Genomic DNA, 22,252 nt, shown 5'->3' with positions numbered 1-22,252 from the left:
AAGTTGAGAGAATGGTAAAAGTCGTTTCCTCCCAACTGTGTTTGAAATTGACCAACAGATTTGAAGCTGAAAAGGCAGTAGCCTTATTTCCAGAGGAAAATTAGGGGCAATGTTAAAATGAACATTTCTTTATCACAGGAAATTGAGTGCCAATCAAGAGCCCAGGTCCAGCCACAGTATTGTGTATGAAATCTGACAGGGTATCTAGTGTTCTTGGTGTCAGAAATTTAAGTGAAGAACACTTAAAATCAAAGTTCACAGCATAAATTTGAGTGGCATATAGCATCCTTAAATTTTAGCTATGTGGCTGTTTGTGTTCTGCAGTAGACTATACTGTCGAACTGAAATAAAACTTTTAGATTTTGTGATTTATTAGCTTGTAAATGAATTGCTTCTTTTTTCATACCTCTTAAGTGTTCTATTTTTACATTTTCAAAAGTTTATGTACAATGTATTATGCAGATGTTTTCATTGCACCAGCTGACTGTAATTAAGATACAACTTTTATGTTATACCTACAAACTTGGCATCCGGTCAAGCTGAATTACAAAATTACTATACCCTTTTCTCTGTTTTAAGCTTTAGCCTTAAGCCAAAATCAGCCAACAGAAAGCCTGTCATTGGCACCGCCAAATGAATAACCAGTTGCACTCTGCTTTCACTGCTGTTTGTTTCAACATCTCAGTCTTCTTGAGAACACAAAAAAACAGTATTTGTTCTGACAGTATTCGTGTCCTCATCTCATTGGGATTACTAGAGGCAGATTAGGTGCTAATAAAATTTAAACAAGGAAATAAAATGTTGGAGTATTTTATTTACCTCCAAAATATCAAGTATTACATGACAAAAAAGTCACAGAGATCCATGAATGGAGCATTATCTGACCAATTAAATTTTTTTTGTCTTACATTTTGGATAAATAATGGCTTAAGCAATATGAATTATCTCCACTATTTTGCATGAATATAGAGTTGCTTTTTCACTGGCATACTGTGAAAAAGGATCCTGGTGAGCTTTATTTTGCTTTACTTGGACTAATTTTGTGCATTTTTTCATAAACGTAACTCAAAACCCTGTAAGTGGTTTAGAAAATGGGAGTTGAAAGTTTAGCCTTTCTTGGCTTTGTGGTAGTATGTTTCAGAACAGCCTGATTTATCTATAGTCATGTTAAAATAACTTCTAAAAATGTCAATATCTATTGCAGCTTTAGAGACTGCTTGACACATATAAAATCTGCTTATTGAGCATTTTCTCATTTTAAGAGTAGTGAGTTAAAGTATTGTTATTCCACTGGAAAATAGTAAGATACAATTGTGTAAACTGTTACCCATGTGAGTTAGAGGTGCTCATACAAACTGTATATGCAAGAGAGATCTGCAGAACTTGGCATCTATATTAGAAGAAGTTAGAGAATAGACTGTCGTAAAATTCTCCTAAGCACTTATTTTACTGCAGAAAAATTAATGGCATTTCTGCCAAGTCCCTTGTCTGAGTTTTCAACAGACTAAGGTAATACAAGAGAGGCAGGAATGACAGGTAAACAAACTGTCTGGTTTTGGGTTACTTTTGTTCTAGTTTTGTAACCAATTAAGTTTACCTATCCCTTTCTTTATTCATATGATTGAAAAGACAACAAATATACTCCAGCAGTAACTGTGGAAAGCTAAGGAACTCTGTTGAGTTCGGAGAAATCGGGTGTAATACAACAGGGCATTTGTCATGGAGAATCAGAACCAAATGACTCGGACTGATTCACTTTGATGACTGACAGTCCAAACTGAACAAGGGACCAAAACATGGAGTACAAAGGTAATTTTGTACTTTGCCTGATGAACGTGTTCATACGTGTAGGATTTATGCAGCTAATTTTCATCATTAAAAAAAGCAACAGCTGTGGATGGTCTTGGCATGTTTTCTTCTGTTCCAGTGTAAGGGAACAGATGATGTATGGAGATTGCTTTTTGTGATTACACCGACAAATCTCACTTTTTCCTGTGTTATAGAAAGGTAGAATAAGAAATGCAGAACGCAGACTACAGATATCCCTCAAGAAAAACTGTATTTAATGGACTGCAATCTTGATAATAATTGCAAAGAAACAGTCCCCCAAATGTTGATAGTTTCAGAAAACTGTTTTTTCCCCTTTTCCTTCAGTATGCTGTTTGGAGATGACAACCAAAAGGAAAATTATTGGCCGCTTGGTGCCCTGCCGGTGTTTTCGTGGCGAAGAAGAAATCGTCTCAGTGTTAGATTACTCTCACTGTGGCCTACAGCAGGTGCCAAAGGAGGTTTTTAACTTTGAACGGACATTAGAGGAGCTTTACCTAGATGCCAATCAAATTGAAGAGCTACCTAAGGTAATCAGTGTTCTGCCTGTAATACAGATGTCAAAGTTGTGTTCTTAAATGTGTATTCAGCATGTGCTTCAACTCTGAAATAGGGCTTGCTCTTGACCAGGAGACCTGCTTGCTGTAGGAAGAGTTGTGGCTTTTAACTTGAGAGATTCAATTACATTTTTACAAGTTTTTTTTCTGCCCTCTCTGAAGAGCCCAAACAGCTGAGCCACCATTCTTGCAGATGGTACTGCGTGGGGAGGAGTAGAGCCACCTCCTTCTCCTGGCTTCATAGCACAGAAACGGGGCAGCCAATGAATTCTTACATTGGGAAGTTAACAATTGTTCAAAAGAAGTACTTCTTCCACAACAAGTAATTAATACGGCATTTAACACCTTGACCACGAGTACGCTAGTATATGGGGTAGGTGATCTCACATTTGGATCTCTGTAGTGCTGCTTTTAAAAGCAAGGTCTTTGTCAGGATAAGCTGTTTGTCCTTGTGGGAGAGATGCCAGTGCTATCTGATCAGTATTTTTATAACTGCAGATGAGGTCCTGCAGTGAGATTACTCAAGTTGTCCTTCCAGTGTAAAACTTCTTTTATAGCATCTTTAAATCTTTTCTTCTGTTGATTAATGTTTACTATAAGGAATTAAAAGTTACTGTAACTTAAGTGTTCTGGAAACAAAAGAGGGTAAGGTAGTGGAAAAACCAATTAATAGTAGGTGCTAGCTACATAATGAAGCATGAAGTAATGTAATCCATTCCTTAATTGAATTTTTCTCAATAATGAAAGATGCTTACAAGTCTTTAATTAAACATTGTTCCACTGTAATCCATTCTTCATCATCTCTCAACATATTTCTTACTTACACTGCATAGAGACTTTATATAAATTCTATTTACAAATGTAGGAAACATACTTTTTCCATTACATGGAGTTCCTTTATTTGGATATAATGGTTCTTACTTACACTGCATAGAGACTTTATATAAAGTCTATTTACAACTGTAGGAAACGTACTTTTTCCATTACATGGAGTTCCTTTATTTGGATATGACGGTTCATTGCTTAAGATTGCTCGCTCCATCAAGAAATTCTTTACAGATGGTAAGACAGGGTAGCTACAATCTTTTAAGTGTCACAGAACAATGATACGGAGAACTGCCTTATCTCTCCTGCTACTAGAAAGGACAGCAGAGAACCAGATATTTTTTCTGTCCCTATAAATATGAAATTTGTGGTGGAGGCCATTTTACTCCTAATGAATACCTTCAGGACTATTTCTCTTTTAATAATAATATATTGTTAACCTTGTATATTTTAACTATACTACTGAATAATCATACTGAAGAATATATAAAGTCTCTAATTTAGCTAGGGATTTTTGGTGTGTTTGTTTTGGGTCTCTTGAAAGTATGCATCCCCATGGTATTCAAACTAAATAGCAGTGCATAATGGAAGATAAATATATCAGGGCTTAGAACAAGAGCAATATGCCATAATTCTACATGAAAAAACTGAGGGCCAAAGATAAGGGGTCCAAAATTCTGAAATTGGGATGAAGGTGATAGTTGTTAGTGTTAGTCACAATGGAAATGTGCATGCTAATTAAACCTTTGCATTGTATTGTGGTATCATCTATTTTGTATTTGTTATTTGTAAAACAAAACAGCAGATAAATATGAACCTTGGAGAGATTGAAATGTATACGACTCTCTTTTGCACCTCTTTTTTCTTTGTTATAATATTTTGAAGCAATACTATATATTGAAGAAATCCTTTTAATCGGTCTTATGTTTGAGTAAATGCATCATTTAACATAGTCTTGACCTTGTATAAGAGAAGATTAATGGCAGTGTTAATTTGCTTTCTTTATACCATTCATAATTTTGTCTTAAGTCTTTATTAATCATTACCATAAATTAAACAGTCCAAATAATTTCTTTATCAAATTTTCTGCTTCAGATATTTTTTAACTTTTTTTCCACTATTAAATTAGTATTCTAGGAGAGAAAATGCTCTTTTTTTTCTTAAAATGGCACTATATTACTTAACATTAATTTTTGACTTACACGTTATGATCTACTATAGGCAGAACTTTCCTCTCTCTGTAAATGTGAATTCAAATAATGTCTTGTATTGGGTCTGGCTGAGATGAAGTTAATACTCCCCATAGCAGCCCTCATAGCACTGTGCTCTGCATCAGTAGCTAGAAAGGTGTTGATAGCACACCAGTGTTTTGGCTACTGCTGAGCAGTGCTGGCACAGCATCAAGGCTGTCTCTCCAACATTTTTGCCCCCCCTCAATGGCAGGCTGGGGCAGGGCAAGATCTTGGGAGGGGACATAACCAGGACAGCTGACCTAAACCAACCAAACAGATATGCCATACCATATGACGTCAGCTCAGATATAAAAGCTAAGGAAAGGGAGACGGAAGGGGGGGCATTTTGTCTTCCGGAGCAACCACTACGCGTACTGAAGCCCTGCTTCCCGAGAAGCGGCTAGACATCGCCTGCTGATGGGAAGTAGAGAATAACATCATTTGTTTTTTCTTTGCTTTCGCGCGCGCAACCTTTGCTATCACTCAGCCAGACCTAATACACGTCTTCCAGAGGAAATTTGTTTTGTCAATTTTCTGTTATTTACCAAATGTTATGTGCCTCTGAAATTACAATATTCTTTTGAAATTTTCTATCATCGGAACGCTTGATCATGTTTAAAAATTTAATGAAAAAAGCACAGGTAAAAACTCTGTTAAGTCTTTATCTGCCTTAGTTACTTTCATTGCTACACGATACTCTAGAAATCAAGACATTATTTTGCATTAAACTGATGTATTAAACTCATTCTGCCTGATTTGGGTTTTTTTTATTATTTTTACCTTACATTTTATGTATCATATTATGCTTTTTTTCCTGCTGTCTTCGTTAGAAATGGATTTCTGGTTCCTAATTTCTAATATTTTTCTTTTAAGGATTTATAGGATTGTTATATAATTCTTACTCTCTATTTTCCCCTAAATCTAGCCAAGTTTTTTATTTTATTTGCCTTTGACTTCATTATCATGAGCTGCTGCTGCAAGTATGTCCCTATTTGTATGGGTCAAATGAATCAATGACTAATATGAAAGAATATCTGTTTTGGTGAAGGTGGAGTCACTGGCAATCAGTATCCAGAAAAGAATGAATGAGATGAAAATTCTCCCCGGCAGCTTTCCCTTATAAATATAAAGTAAAATCTGGACTGATTTATAATGGCCAAAGTTAGTTTACTTGTTAATGCCTTAGGAAAAATTTGTCTGTCTCTAACAACAAATTCTAGGAATAGCCACCTCTGTCTTTCGCCATCTCATGTGCTGGTAAAATAGATACCAGAATGCTAAATATGCCACTGAAGTCAGAAGCGACATCTCAATGTTTAGTTGCTTCACTGAGAACAAACAATACAACCAATATATAAATGGTGTTGAGGTAATCACTAATGTATAGTTCACACAGATGGGTAAGTGTTATAAATTAACTAAATTTTTCTTTTGCATTGCATCTGTGTTCTAGTTTCCATTAAAGGCATCCAATCCTTTTTCTAAATCTGCCAATAAGAAATCACGTTTCTATTCTGCAAAGCTAGAAAGTGTTAATTTCTTTGTAATTCTGACATCAAATTCCCCCAATATGTTAGCCAATCTATTTGACAGTTGTGCCTATGGAGAGTAAAGAGCAGAAATTCCATATTGTTCTCCAGTGGCCCTGGAAGCTAACAGCCTCTATTGCTGTGCAGGCAAGAAGTTGAGATATACAGAATAATAGCCCATTGTTATAACTCAAAACACAGCACTATTAGCACCACTTGGTTTCCAGTATGAAAGGAATAAAAGTAGTATACAGACATACAGTATGATGATTACAACAGAATCATGATGGCAAGGCCAATAAAGCACTAGAAATTTAGAAAGACACCTTTTGAAAATCCAGTGGGTAAAAAAAAAAAAGTGGGCAATTTTGGGCCTACATATACCTGTATTCACACTTATTTCTGATACAACAGTACATCATGAAATAATTCCAGAGGGAGTCTTTTTTATTACACTTCTTCATTCACCAGTTCAAAAGCCTTGTATCTGTTCAGATACTGTCAGAACTTTTAAGTTCCAAGCCTTCCTTGGCTTGTAAAATAAGAAGTCTGCAGGGGAATGTCTGGGAATTTAATTTTCCAGGTACGATAGCATGGTAGTTTGTATATGCACGAAAATTCTGCACGTTCCCTATGCTGAAAGTTACTATGATCTACAGCTGTTCTCATGCAGTAATGTGGCTAGAAATTTCAAGAGCAAAACCTAGAGCTTATTAATTACATTACTTTCCAGTCTTGTCCAAAATGATGTGCTTCCTTAAGAAAGAGAAAAAGTAGGCGCTCTCAGATGCATTGCAAAGGAATTCCTCATTCTCTGGAGAGATATTTCCCTTTATTAACATTGTCTGCAAGGAGAAATGTGTAATCCAGTTTGGCTTCCAGGGTGTACAGTAATTGTTCCGGCTGTTCCTGTAAATTAGATTGGGAAGCGCAGGCCCCAGCATGGACATGGTTCTCCTCGTTACTCCTGCGGGGCTGTAGCGGTGCATTGTGCTTCTCTGCCTACCGCTGGCATTAGCTGGTGAGCTGTGGGGAGGAGGCTGTTGTACCGTCTTGAGAATTAACAACTACGTTTCATGTAAGAGGAAATCTGAAAAAACTGTCAATACAAAGGCATTTTGAAAAGTAACTTTCAGTAAAAAGGCCCTTTCGTATTTGGTGCCAATTGACAGGGATTGTGGTGTGGTGCTTCTTGTTCTGAGCATTTTTTATTCATGTGATTCCCTCTCGCTTTCCTGAGAATAGATTATGGAAGGAAAGGCAGGATTTTTCTAAAGGTTTATGATAGAAAGTTATGGCAGAAAAATGCAGTTTCAAAATGATCTAAAAATTACTTAAAGTGAAGTACCAGGTTGGCATTTGCATGCCATTTGTGTGTTAATTTTCTCCTCTCTGGATACTTGGCTGAGTTTTTCATCTAGGCAATCAAATTATTGGGCATTCTCAAATAGCCTGTGGATGACTATGTAGCCTTTATTCTGATAAAGAAGTCTGAAAGAAAGACTAAATGTGGTGTAAACATAGCACTAATATTTGAAGAACCCTTGTGAGATGCCTGCAAAGAGAAGTTTTTCTTCTCTGGAACCCACTGAATATTCTGGTGCCATTTGGTGAATTCGTACTTGCAGAAAGTCCTACAGGATTTGGTAACTTCTAACTCTTGAAAAGAGTGATGTTTTTAGAGCCTGCAGCCACAGAGTGGGTAATGTGAAGCAGACCTTTCCTGCAGCCCAGTGTGATGGGTAGCGCGGCAGTGGCTGGAACTGGGGGTTGGAGGGCAGCTGCAATGATGCTGTGCTGGGCGCACACAGCAGGGTTTGTACCGCCAAGGCAGGTAGCCGTGCGTGACGCTTCCCTGTTACTCTTAAGAGTCAATTTTCCACAGGACTCGCTGGGGAATGTGGAGCATGGCAGTAAACGAGCCAAGCAATTACATTGCGTTCTCCTCTTACACCTGCTAGCATGCTGGGCTTGAAGAAGCTATAAGCTACACTATCTAAAAAGTTCACCTGTTTGTTCTTCATATACAGCACCTCTAACCTTGCAATGCAATGTACCTAAATGTGAAATCGTTTTTCATGACTGCCTTCTCTTAGTATGGTTGTTTTATTAATTTTTTTTTACATGTGAAAGGTATTGTATGAGAGAGCGATATTTCCTGAAGGAAGCAGCCATGTTAAAAAGGTGCTTTCAGCATGACTTATTGATTACTTCAGGTTGAAAGGAGGATTTGGTTTTGCAGTAGAAATTCTGACATTTTATAACATTTGAATTTGAATTAAAAATTAGAATTGAGTCCTGAATTTTGGTGGGGATTTAAACAATGTATCATTTTGATATGTCAAAGCATTTTGTTTCTTGAAGATATCAAATTTCTTCTGCATGCATTCAAAATATTTTAAAATCTATCATGAAATTAAATTCTAAAATTAAATATTTTAATTTACCACAGGCCACAAAAGAAACTCAATTGCTATGACATATGAAATACCATGTACGTACAAAATGTTGATTGCAATGAGTATGCAGTTTTTGACAGAAAGCTCTTTTTGAACATTCCTGCTACCAATGAACTGGTTTGGTTATGCTTGTCAACTGTGTCTAAGCTGTGTTTATGATACTGAGCAGCCTTTAGGAATGTCTTCTAAAATAATGGCAAAATACTTTTTTATTATTGAATTCTTATGTAGCAAATGTAGTTTTGCTGTGTTTGTTGCTTCTGTGTATAAATAATGATCCCAAAGTGATCTTTTTCCTGAAACACTGTAAAGTATCTTTTTATGTTACAGCAACTGTTCAACTGTCAAGCTTTACGCAAACTGAGTATACCAGACAATGACCTTTCAAGTCTGCCAACCACTATTGCTAGCTTAGTTAATCTCAAAGAACTTGATATCAGTAAAAATGGTAAGAGATCAAAAGTATAAGTGTTTTAAAGAATTGTAATGAATGTGAACAATAATGAAGTTTTAATTCCTAATGATTAACAAACTCATGTTCTAGAAAACCTGCTCTTTTTCTAGATTATGTACTATTTTCCTGCCTGGCACTTTTGAGAAGTCTGGGTAGATGCCTACCTCATTTGCTTTTCTCTAAAAAAAAAAAAAAAAAAAGAGAGTGCTTTAGCATAGTATACTGTGATGACTTGTGACCAATAAGCATTGGAAATAGGAGTGGGAGACCATTTTTTCAGTGAATTTGTGAAACATTACACTTTACAAAGCGGCTTAGTACTTACTGGGCTCTTGTGTAGTGTATTTAAGTTTATAAGGCTGCAGGTAAACTACTACCAGGATTTATATAGCCAGTGACTAATTTGCTGATGTGCATTTCCAAATTATGCATTTACAAACTTATGTGCCTAAAACCCTTTGCATGTCTGAACTTAAGTGTCTTTATTTTGATAATGAGGCTTAGGCACTCTCGAAACTTTTGAAAAATTTCTTATCAGTATAGGCCTAGAGACTCTCAGGATTATGTGTATGTGCTCCCGAGGAGAGAGGGAGGCAAAGAAGAAAGAGAAGCAGTTTGGAAAGAAATGAAAGGCACAAATATCAGTACAAATGATGTCACTATTTAACTCCAGAAGATTATATAATCAAGCATTAACATAATAGTTTTAGTACAAGGCATATCATCTGTTCTGGTGTATTTATTTAGTGCTTAAGTATCATCTTTTAGACTATAATACTAAAATGTATGTATTCTTCCTGTTATAGCTTAAGTCTGATCTGAAAATGCCAAATGAACTCATTTATGAACAAAACAAGTTAAACAGTTTTTTATGTGTGTATAATAATTCTTTCAATATTTTTTTAGGAATTCAAGATTTTCCAGAAAATATTAAATGTTGTAAGTGTTTAACAATTATTGAAGCCAGTGTCAATCCAGTCTCTAAGTGAGTATCAGCAGCTTGTGTTTGTATACAGCAAGTGAAGAAAATTTACACAAAGTGAACCAAAATTTAAAGGCATTGCATCAAGTTCATTTGTGGGATTAATCTAAATTTGGTTTTAATTGTTTTAAATCCAGGATTGATCTGTGTACTATGTAACAAATGTGGTGTCTTTCCACATAGTAAAGAAAGTGTTGGCAAAGCACTCCGTCTGATGCAGCCTTTTAAACACAGGGGCTGGTGCTTTACGTATTTGGGAAGTAAGCCATGCTGCATCCTTACGTACCGTAATCTCTTGGTTGGGATTTCAGCAACCCTTATTCTTTCCAAAAACTTGCAATAATAGTAACAAAAAATCTGTGCTGTAATCCCGTGATTTATAAAATGGGGTGAAGGAGATGAATGGATGAAATTCTACTATTTCAGTTTAAAAAAAAAAAAGGTAGAAGGCAAGCAAGCAAGCACCTTTGGCTTAAAATCCTCAGCTAGGAAGGGAGAAAAGGCTGATGTAACTTGAATGTGCCAGGCATTTGCATTTCATGTGGTTGTAGCAACGTGGAAAAGATGAGAATGGGCAAAAATGTTGTCTGTAACAAGTAAGTTCTTGAGAATTTGGGTAGAAAAAGAAGGTGAGAGAGAAAATCATCTTTCTCTTTCTAAATATATATTGTTATTATTTCCATAGCAACTTTGGTGTGAGCATTAAGCTTTTAACTGTTTTTTTTAGGCTGCCAGATGGCTTCACACAACTTCTAAATTTGACCCAGCTCTATCTAAATGATGCCTTTTTGGAGTTTCTTCCAGCTAACTTTGGAAGGTAAGAATTAGTCATCAAAGCACATTGCTCTTTCATATGAACCCAGTTGAGGCTTTAAGGGACCATTTTAAAGCTGTATTCTTTTTAAAAACAAAGCAAAACTAAAAACCAAAGAGATTTTGGCTTTTCAGCCCTATTTTGATGAATGATTGTTGTTAGAGAGACTGTTAGGTCAGCAAGAATTTTATGATGAAGTGATGCAGTTTGGTGGTTTAGGGAAAAGGTGAGAAGAAATAGAAATTGAAGAAGAGGCCTGTCGTTGATCAAATGTGTTATTAAATTGTGGCAAGGGCAGAAAATAACAATGTGGTCTATGCCTATTGAAAAATGAACAAAAAGAAAATGTGTTGTGAGTCAGAAGGGAAGAAAGAAATGACTGAGCGTGGTGGAGTAACCAAAGGAAAAATGTGAAAGCCAGAACAAGAGAGGAGATTCAAAAGACAGCAGAGCAGAAAGGATGTAGAATGAGAGTAAAAATAAATGCAGCAGAAACTGAGCCAAGAAGTGTTAGATAAGGACAAAGCAGAGGCGGGGGGAAATCAAAGTTAACACAATTTGCCACGGCCATTTAAGAGGGCAGTAGAAGTCAGTGGATCCTTACACTGCGCAGGTCTGGCAGAAATGTCAAGTTTATTCCACCTCTGTTACACTGGTGAGGGAATGGTCAGCCTTTCTGCCCTCGGATTGTCTACTTGGGCAAATAGCTCAGAAGACAAAGGATTAACAGAGAAAATACATGGTGGTGTTACAGAATTCACCTAGTATTTGTTTTTTCCTGGTCTGTCCAGCTACCCATATGTGTGTTTTATTGTTCAACTGGGAACATCAACTCAGCACTCCAAAATTAATACTGAGGTGATGTAATTTGTGTTGGAAATGACATTATTGGTATGCTCAGGCACTGAGAAATGGGAAGTGCTGCTTTATCAGCATTCACTTGATGGGCCTGTCACTGACCCAGAGCTGAGTCTGGGCTTTATGCTGGAATACCTTTTAGAAAATCCTAGTTGAAGAAGGAGAAAGAAAAATTGTCATTGTTTGCATTTGATGAGTGTTTGGAATATCAAAGTAAATCCTAAGACAGCCTGCTTCTGCAGCTTGGAATCAGACATTATGTTCAAATGTCAAGGAAAAACAAATATATGAAATATCCTGCGATTTATCAGATGTGTAGTGTTTATATTCATTATACTCTTCTAAAGCCTTGCTGTACGTTGTCTAATAATCTTTGTCGCTTAAGGACATGTCCAGTATTCTAAATCTTTTAACAGAAAGCACTAGCTTTTTTTTTTTTTTTAATTTATTTTACAAATACATATTTTATCTGAATGAAATGACGCTTGTTCCTTTATCATTATTCTGCTCCTATATTATCTATTTGGTATCTTGCATTTACAAATCCTGGTCATGTTTCCAAAGCTGCCCACATTAGCATACAGACATTACGCTTTCTTTTTTCCTAGCCATGTGTAGGTCTTTACCTCTATCTCCCTTATTGCTCTTCTCCAAATTTTAGTGCTTTCTTTATATGTTCTGGTACAGTAATATTCAGTTAGTCTGTTATAGTCTCATTTAGCCATGTGAATAAGTCAGGAACGGAGTCTACCTGAGCATCATGTCAATGTCTCTCCACTTTTCTCATTTAAAGTTGTTCTTTTTAGTCCTAGTTAAGCACAACTGTAGGACTTGAAATATTTTCTGCTTTATTTGGTAGGAAAAAAGATGAAAATCAGAGTTTTCTAGAAGAGCATAACATTGGGAAGCCTGGGATTACATGAAGTATAAAACTGGTGTTGTGCTGGACAGAGAAAAACATTTAAAGCTTAGTTGTATTTTTTTAAACTTTTCTCACAGACACATGTTTACACTTGTGGCATTAAAGGACCTGGACTGTAGAGTAATATGAAAAGCAGTATTAATGAAATTGTTGAAACTTACTATAAAGTTCTTCAATAAACTTTCTTCACATTTAGAAACTATGTTATCAGCCTAAAAGCTTTAATAGTGTGACATCTCTGTTTAGAAATGATACAATTACAAATAAATGATGTAGAATCGTGGAGTTTCACATAGGCCTTGAGCAATCCTGGGCACAGTCAGCTCATGCATTGAATGTACCTCCAAAAAATAGTTCATCTGATACTCCAGATTATCTGTGAGTGGAGTTGTACAATTTGAGATGAAGAGAAAAGGACCTTGTTCATCCTTCTGGTTTTGTATCCTCTTCCTTTTCCTCCCCACATTGGTTATAATTTGGGATTAAAGAACCAGCAAAAGGGTGGCATGAATCAAAATCCTTTCATATTTATCAAGTTATCTTCCTAGGCAATATGGGTAATTAGACAATACTGCCCCAAATTCTGGAACTCTAATACATTAGTTTCTTCATCTCTTATCTGATGTGTCCTTCTTCCTTCCCATTATTCTACTTCATTGAATTTATTGCTGTGGCTTAAATAATATTGCCAGTTAGAGTTTGCACAATGATATGGAATGGTGAAGTACTGTTGTGTATAGGTTCTAATTCATGCCAACACTTAAGCACATGTCCTAATTCTATTTAAAATACAGTAAATTAAATGGAGATCTGTTCTGTAGCGTTCGTCTGCCTGTGTGGATTTGTAGAATTCAGTGCTCAAAAAATGCAAAAGTAAGTTGTGAACTAAATAGCAGTTGCTTTTTATCCTTTAATAGAACTGGAAATGTTTGAGAGAAATTAACTCTTACTATGTTTGCCTTGTTTGAATAATTAATAAAAATACTTTAGAATTACTGTGAAAATGTGATATATGTCAAAGTTTTTCGGAAGAGTTCAGATAAGGACAGATATGTCCTTATCTGAAACTATCTGTCCTTACATGAAGCTATTTGGTTCTGAATACATTTTTTACTGTATTCAGCCCCACAATAACTGGATGTCTTACTATTGTGCATTAAGCGGACTCTTTTTTTTGTTGAAATAAGTATTTTCGAATCATTCTTATGGATTCCTGAACTAATTCATTGAATGAACTAATTATTTCCTATCATATTTCTAGACTTGTCAAATTGAGAATTTTGGAGTTAAGAGAAAATCACTTGAAAACTCTACCAAAGTAAGTGATTGAATATTTACATAAGTCTCTTTCACCTGAAATTTCCAAAAGTGCAAACTGTTTTTATTGTTAGCAATGCAATGGTGTCACTTCTGTTAAGAGTTTTTCTTTTCCATGGTTTAAAGAAATTCTACCAAAGGTTTTTAGCAAAAAGCAAACGTATAATGGAAGATGGAGATTGGTACATTAGCTGGCTGTAACTCAATGTCCAAAATCTATAACATGACATTTTCAAATATGAGATGTAAACAAAATTGGAAAACAACCTATGAGATAACCCTGGTCAGTGATTATGTGACAGTATTTTTCTCATCAACAAGTAATCTGATGTATTGAAAACCTACTCAATGTAACCTCAGTGGAACAATCTCCCCATATGATCTGTACAGAAGTTAAATGTATTTGGTGGTTTACAATACTGTTTAGAAACCTGTATCATCAGAATATTGAAGAAATGTCAATTTGGTAGTGTTTCTTGGTACTATTTACCAGAAAAGTAAGTTGCTATAACTTGTTGCTATAATTTGACCAACATTTAAATGATATTTTGAAAAAGAAAAAGTAAATAAATAAATAAATAAATAAATAAATCTGTACACTTCCCATGCTAAATATAGGAAGTTGCACTGCATAAAGCAAGGAATATTTTTTTGTGTTCAGACCAGCGTTGTGTAAGTGTTTTCTGTAACAGGTATCCTAACTAATGAAAAAACATCCATGGATTTGGGGATTGTTAGAAACAGGGCTTGTCCCCATTATAAGTGAGACTTATGGTGGTGGCAATAGAATGTATTTATTAAACGTTGCTAATATTGAATTGCATATTATTTAGCTCATTTAAAAATGGCACCCTATTTAGCAAGCATGAATTTATCAAAATCTCCTCTACAGGCATGTTGCCTATAATGGGATATAGTGACATTTTCACTGCTTCCTGCGGGCTTTTATCCACAGCACGTTCCTTTTCTAAAGGAAAGCTATTTTTTTGTGTTAAAGGCAGTATTCTTTGTAACTGTTGAAAACATTTTTTTGCATAATTTTTCTATTATTTCCTCTGTTCTGAGTTACATTTACTGTTTTGGAAAATCAAAACAAAAAGCTTCAATCTGCTACCAAAGTGTTTATCTGCATTTAAAAATGAGACCTGTTCAGGACAGCAGATCTGCAGCCTTTGAGGTCTTTATCATCTGAAAGGCTATATACAAGCTGTAGTATATACATGTTACCTAGACTACCTCTTAAACATCAGTCTCTTTTAGAAGGGAATTGCGTAGTCTTTGCATTCAGAAAGTCTTGTTGGAATAAATGGATGTGCCATCTCTGCAAGCAAAAAAAGTGCATAATGTAATGGATAGACAGGAGTTAACACATATTACAGAGTATTAATTTAGGGGATATACATCCTGCTTCCTTGTTAGGATGATTTTGACCTCTTTTATAAAAAGCCAGTAACTACTAGGCTAAAGCAGCATCTCTTTGCATACTGGAATGGGCCTGGGCAGATCAGGGCTGAGGGTGGGAGGTTGGAGGAGGAGAGTGGTGAGGCCATGGGCGAATACAGACACGGTAGTGTGGCAGGTAGGGCTAAAGCAGTATCGGTATGTCGTTTAGGCTTTACAGGGAGACAGGAAAACGTTAAATACCAGACTCTTTTATTTTCTCAGCCAATAAGAGAAGGAAAATTGTGACAAGAAAACTCTGTCTACAATAAAACCATCTGCAGTTAGGAAAACAAATGCAGTAACGTAAACCAGAATATATTTTACAATCTAGTTGCAAAAAAGGTGATGCAGGTCTTTCAGATATACACTTAGAGGCTTTCTTTCTTATCCTATAATTTATTAGATATATCATGAATAAGATAACCTGATTATGTTGGTAGTTTGTCCATTAGTTCTAATGTAAGAAAAGACATGAGAAGGAAGGCAAATAAATAATTTTAATATTGTAATTTGGCTTTTAAATAGATATGAAATGTACTGTAATACTGTTTTAAGTAACTTCTGCTCAGTACTATTACCATGTTAAGTGCCACTTAAAAGATATTACCAAAAAGCAGATCATATTCTTTCATTTGTTCTGTGCTGTAAAATATATGTATAAAGAATTTTTAAAGGAAACATTTAGCATTTTGGCATAAACAGGAATTAAATGTGCTTTGTGTTTACCATAGCTCTAATTTTGCTACATTTCATACTAAATCAACAGTCAAGATTGTTGTAAAATGTATCCATAGTAACTGAATGCAAAATGTTCTAAAATTATTTACAAAAATATCAGATTAAGTAAATACTAACTATGGTTGGCTGAAAGATAGCTCTCTAACCAGAGCCTAGATCTCCAAAGTGTCCCTCTTTAATACAACTTGCGTTAGAAAATGAGAGCTTCCCTTTGTTGAATTTGTTGACATAATTTTTAAGGCATCTAAAACACGTCCAAACATATCACTGTATTCCTAGACACTTTCCTGATAGAAAATTAGTGAAGTGTTGTTCATAAAATGTTTTGAAGATTATTCTGATTTCTTCTGACAAGCATACCAAACATTTAAAATAACACTGTCTTGCTGTATCATACTGGGCTGGAGACATACATTGCTCTTCAAATGAAAATGTTGCAGGATGTTACTATTTTCTGTCAGCAGTACTTTCTCTTCAGAAAATACTACTAGGCTTACAAATATTTCTGACATTCTGAAAATATTTGTACGTTTAGTCCATAGATCTTCACAATACTGTTTTATAAAACCAGCAATTTGTTTTCTCTCTCATATGGTTTGATTAAAGATTATTATTGATACTGGTTTCCAGGATCTTTTGAGCATTTAGAAATATTTGGAAATGTCTGGCCAATATTGCAAATAATTTCTAATATTTTATTAAAGCTTTAATTTGTGCAACAAAACCAGAAAAATCGGGGTTTTTTTCTCTTGAATTTCTGTTAAATGTTTCAGAACATTTGTGAGATTCTGACCAAGTTTCTTACATCTGAACAATGTTACCGCCTAGGTTGTGACAGGGTTGTCTTTTGGCTTGAAGAACCAACTAAGATAATTTTTATTATTCTGTTTGGATAAAAGAGTACTTGATCTTTACTCACTGTAACAACATGTAATATTACTGTGTAATAGCTCGGGATGGTGTTTTATAGACCGTGGCTCCTGACAGCTCCGTAGGGTTCTGTTCTGTAATACTACCCTACTGAAATATGTATTTGAAGCCACAGGCGAGGCCTTCCAATTGCCCGTGATGTTTTCAGTCATTCTGCACCCAAACTGAAGCAATTAAAATCAGTGGACAGATTCCTGTTTGCTTCAATGGGTTTTGAATGAGGCAGTTTGTGCTTCAGTGTTTAATTATTCTGTGTTTGAGTAATTTCTCAGAGTGGAGAGATGTAATTCCCAGTTTTCTATCCTGCTGAGTAAGGCTGTAGTTCAACCTGGATAGGAAGATACAGGAAAAGAGGAGGCTGCCAAGGGAGGAACCATTTAGAGAACTGTGGTAGGAGCCTGACAAGTCCCACAGGTCCCACCAAGGGCCCATCTTGCCCTCAGTCCTGTTTATGGCAGTGATCAACACTTATGTGGCAAGATCTGAGTAACTTGGTATCTGTAAACCTCTTTTCATTAACGTCCTTTTCTGTGTGGTTTCTAAACAAACTAACCAGCGTGGACCCCAGCCCAGAGCCTGACTATTGGCAGCTCCTCCTCCTCCTCCTCCACTCACTCATTTAAAATTGGTATTTTTGCCAATCTTTGGTCATTCATTTATCCATGTGAAGACCCTCTCTGATCACATAGCTGCTTAGGCTAAGAACTTTCAGTGAAGGACCTTTGCATGTATCTCTCGGAAATGAGGATAGACTTTATTGTCCAGCTCTTTTGTAGTCTTGACTCTTTCAGAAGAGTCCAGAAGTATTTTGAGTCATCCCTACTCATCACAAAAACTGTGTTGAACTTCCCCGGTGTGTCATATTTGTCTGCGTATCCCCTTATTCTATTGTTTAAAAGAGTTTCTGTTAATTTGCCTGGTACAGTTGTCAAAGTCACTGGTCTTTTGTTTCCTAGGCTTATCCTGGAATGATTTGAAAATTGTTGTGACATTAATTACACACTTCCCAGTCATCTAGTGCTGAAGCCCTGTGTGAGAGGTTTTTTGTGTCATACATACATGTTGTCTGAGCTCTTGACTGTGGGTAAGCTTTGCAGCATGGGAGCCTGCCCAAACTCTGAATACAAATCCAGAAAATTAATTTAGTTTTTCTGCTCTGACCTTTTTTTCCGAGCATTCCTTTTATATCTTTTTGATAGACTCTGGCAGGCTTCCTGCTCCTGAGGGGCCTGAAGAAAGATTTATTATTACTTTTTATGCCTTTTTTCAAATATTTCTGAAGATATTTTTTGTCCTTTTATAGTTAACCATTGTGTTCTATTTCCTTATTTGGACATATTTTCGTCTTTTTTAAAGGATATCTTTTAAGTCTCCTATATTTTCTTCTTTGCCACATTGGCTTTGGATTTTCTCAAGTCCTTTTGACAGGTGATTTTGTATTGCTTTAAGTGTCTTGATCTTCTCCCAGCAGCAATTTAGCTTGCTTAGCTGATGTGGAGGACTTCTCACTGTGATTATTTTCTCATACCTGTCCAGAGCCATCCTGAGAAAGGCTGGAGCTACTAAACTTAGAGGCCAGACATTACTCCTGAAGGTCTCCTCATGTGGCTCCTGATCTTTTCCCCCATGTGGGTCCAGTACTTGCTGGTTGATGCAGAGAGGGACAGACTGGCAGACTGTCTGCCGTAGCACATTGCAGTCCCAGGACTTTGTCCACATTGCATCTTTAATAACAGTGAAGTCTGTGTTGGTCAGCGGCCTCGACGTGTGCCAAGCATGTGTAGGAGGCTGACTGCTGAGGAGCAGCGTGCAACTCCTACCATGGCTTCACCAGGAAGGAAACAGCTGTGAGAGCACCAGCGACACGCGTTAAGTGTGCATATGTATAGTTGGCACAAGGCATACCTGCACCAAAAAGAAATTGTCCTGAGTGTAAAATCAGGAAGGTAGATGCACCCAGTGACCACCTCCACCTTTCCTTCTTCTTAGTCAACAGTATGAGGTCTGCTTGTTTGTCAGAGTTGTTCAGCATTATCCATGTGGGTTGTTCAGTATTATCTGTGTGGGTGTTGTCAATGAATGTCAGTGCATGTGTCAGCATCTCTGGGTTCAGCGCTATAACAACCTCTGATTACAGTTGCACTTTTCATCTGTTGTGTCTAGTGAAACAGAAAACACCCCACTTAAATGTATTTTTTTCTTAAAAACTTTGTTAGTTGCACATTTCAGTTATGTATCAGAGCACATGTATATTTACATACATAGGTGTATACACACACATAAGTATGTATACATACAAATGGTTAGTGAAGAGATGTAATGACACACCTGGTTTCTGGAGGTACTGTGTCTATACCAGCTCACAGTACAAGGGTTAGCATGCATACCTCCGTGTGCAATGATCCTTTACTGTCACCCACTCATTTGGAGGTACCCATACCGATCAGGGCAGCGGTAGCTGCGTGGAAGTGGTTCTGCTGTTTCCCTGGTGCCGTGTGGGGATGCTGTGGTGGGTGCACCCCTCCTCCCCCAAAATGCCTCTGCCTAGCACATGGCTGCTGTCAGGAGCTAGCATTTCTGCCTGCACTGTTCTTGTTCCTCAAGCTGTCACAGAACTAAAATTTAAGAACAGGAGGGAGGCTGCTATTGAGACCATAACTACTTACCAAATATATTTGGCCATTTTAAAATCATGATCGTGAAACAGGAGTTAATGAACTTTCTGATAAATGTTATGAAGTGTATGAGTGTGTGTGCAAGCGTGTGTGTGTGCACCTGGCTTTGTGAACTAGGTGTTCACATTATTGTCTCAGTATTCCCATTTCAGTCCAGGTAAACAGCTTTCATACCACTGTTACCCTCTTCTCTGTTTCCCACTCTCTTAGTTGTAGCTTCAGCTTATACGGCTTTGTCTCACCTCTGGTACAAATTGGAGTGCTGTTTTCCTGTACAATTGCACAATGAGGCATTTTTACCTAGTGGTTAAATAATTATTAGGCTAGCAGTGTCTGTGTTGATGTTTTTGAAGCCATTTACCAAATACCTTTTGTGTTGGAGCTGCGAATGCCAAGGCCTATACTTTGTTATAAGGCTACCCTTTATGAATGGCTATAAATATTGGACGCTCCTGTAAGAATAGTCTGACAGTGACTTTCTAACCTGTATAATTAATCCAACCACTCTGATGCACAGGATATTTAATAATTTTCTTTGAGGAGTTATGTAAACGATATAAAGTATCACTATGTTTTCCCACTGTTTGGTAAGTAGATTTTACTGAATGTGCAAGAGTTCAGGCGCTAAGCACTTCTGTTTGTGTTAACATATATTGGTATAGGAAGTAAACTTTTTCTAACCATTAGTTGTTTCTGGAATGTTATTTCAAACTAGTTGAACGAAAGTTCACAGTGGATACAAATACAGAAGTCATGTTTGTGCTGCCTACACTGTAGGAAACAACTTTTACATTATGATGAGTCAAATGTAAATTGTGCAGCAGCAGCAGCTGTGTTCTGCAGTCAGCCTTTGGGTTTTATTGCTTCATTTCTGACTGCAGTTCGAGGCCTGGTGCTTTTTCTGGATGTTTAGTTGTAGTAAATGTACTGCTGGGCAGTAGATCATCCAAATACACTCTGATATTCTCCCCAAATAAGTGAAAAACAAAAGTTTGTGTTCAAATTGGATGTAAATCCAGAATATTGAAAAGGATATATTGCTCTTGCCCTTCTACCAGAGGGCATCTGGTTAAATCCTACCATTGTTTTCCCAGGGTTTTTTTTCCCTTGTAAGTGAAAAGGCAGTTATATTAGGCAGACTTCACGTTAGTACAGACTATATTTTCATTTCCATCTTGACTGTTTTCAGGGAATTTGAGTATAACTTGGTTTGTGTATTAGTAATAAAGACCCATCAAAGACTCACGCTGTTGCAATGGTGTTCAAAGGAACCAGGACATTCAGGCTGATGAAAGAATCCTCATAGGAGAGAAGAGGGAATCAGTAAAGCCAAAAATATCTTCCAGCATAATTACACCAGCATATTTAGAAACCAGAGATATATAGAGGCTATATATAACTATGCATTTTATGTGTGTGTGTATTTATGTAGACAGACACAGATACATAATATGTATGTGTGTATATATGTACACTTATATGTACATACAGGTACATATGCTATAATCACATATGCGCTGTATCTGTAGTCAGTCATTTCATAGACTTGGGAACTGACCTAGCAAAAACAAACCAAAGGAGCAGTAGGTGGGAGGATAGCCTGAGTGTCAGTGCTAGAAGAGGGGATGGGGAATGTGAATCAGGGGTCAAGGAAGTGAGGGGGGGGCATGAAGATCAAGGTCTAGATCATATTGGCTGCTGAGGACTTAACACCCCGTGAGCGATGTGACTGCTGGTGTCGGAGAGCCTTCCTTGGCCTGCCCTAGGAAAAGTGCATTCTGACTTTCTGCTCTTAAAAAATAGCCTGGCCTAGACTAGCTAGTCCGCAATTTAACCCAGCCCCAGATCTGAATTGCCAATTTTCCTAATTTTACTGGCCAAGCATTCTAGGAACTGTGGCACGTATACAAAGCCGAGAGGTGGTTCCCCTCACTAATATTCATCACTTGGCTTGTTTGCCTGCTGAGGATCTGTGGTTGTGTCAGGACAGTGCCGAGTTATTACAACAGCTGAAGTAAATCACCAATTCTTCAAACAAATCTAGTAGCTAAATTTACTACTTAGTTGGGAAAGGAATGTTCTGAGCAAATTTCAAATGTAACAACAAAAGCTTTTAGTTTATCTAACAGTTGCATTTAAGCCTGGTCTGATTACTACTTCTTTGGAAGCTCATTAATTTTCACTGAATTTTACATTTTCTGAGATTAGGCTCTGTCATAAATATTCATTGCTCTTCATAGCAACAATTGTCAGTAGACCTGCCACTCCTAAACTGAACGTTTTGGGATGTTAACATCCCATTGAATTCCTGAGAGCAATCAAGAATATTTTATATCTCAGGAAAGAATCTGGAAACTACACCCATGCTGTTGCTTGCACCAAGCAGCCAGGCAACCTGCCTATATTTTTTCAAAAATCTTTGAGTAATTAAAGTACTCAGTATCTTTGCTTTTAGAGCTGTTTGGGCTGAGGAAAACACCTTTTCAGGGTTTTGTGGGATTTTATTCAGTAGAGATCTGTAAAATTGAAAAATTGTAGAAACTGCATTTGTAAATGGTGAGTCACTAGTGTCTGAGAAACTGTAGGTGCTGGTAATTGATGAGAAAATACTTGTATTTGTTGTACTCATCCTAATGACTCACTGTTTCCCAACTGAAGCTGTGGCTTCTCACCTCTTTTTCGGTGTTTTT

At 36.7% G+C, this 22,252-nt stretch overlaps 1 protein-coding gene across 1 annotated transcript in view; it reads left to right on the top strand.

Annotated features, from left to right (window-relative positions):
- The first annotated feature begins 2,160 nt into the window (after nt 1-2,160).
- Nucleotides 2,161-22,252, top strand: part of LRRC7 (leucine rich repeat containing 7) — a 102,093-nt gene continuing 82,001 nt past the window's right edge. Inside the window, exons 1-5 of the mRNA XM_010561505.1 lie at nt 2,161-2,357; nt 8,760-8,877; nt 9,790-9,868; nt 10,593-10,682; nt 13,721-13,777. Of these exons, the coding sequence (XP_010559807.1) occupies nt 2,169-2,357; nt 8,760-8,877; nt 9,790-9,868; nt 10,593-10,682; nt 13,721-13,777 (533 nt within the window). The 5' untranslated portion in view covers nt 2,161-2,168. The remainder of the gene's footprint in view (nt 2,358-8,759; nt 8,878-9,789; nt 9,869-10,592; nt 10,683-13,720; nt 13,778-22,252) is intronic.

This window comes from Haliaeetus leucocephalus, unplaced genomic scaffold (genome assembly GCF_000737465.1).
Source record: "Haliaeetus leucocephalus isolate CR32 unplaced genomic scaffold, Haliaeetus_leucocephalus-4.0 Scaffold147, whole genome shotgun sequence".
NCBI classification, from domain to species: domain Eukaryota; kingdom Metazoa; phylum Chordata; class Aves; order Accipitriformes; family Accipitridae; genus Haliaeetus; species Haliaeetus leucocephalus.
The sequence above is the reverse complement of the archived record's forward strand: the minus strand, read 5'-3'. Positions and strand labels throughout refer to the sequence as shown.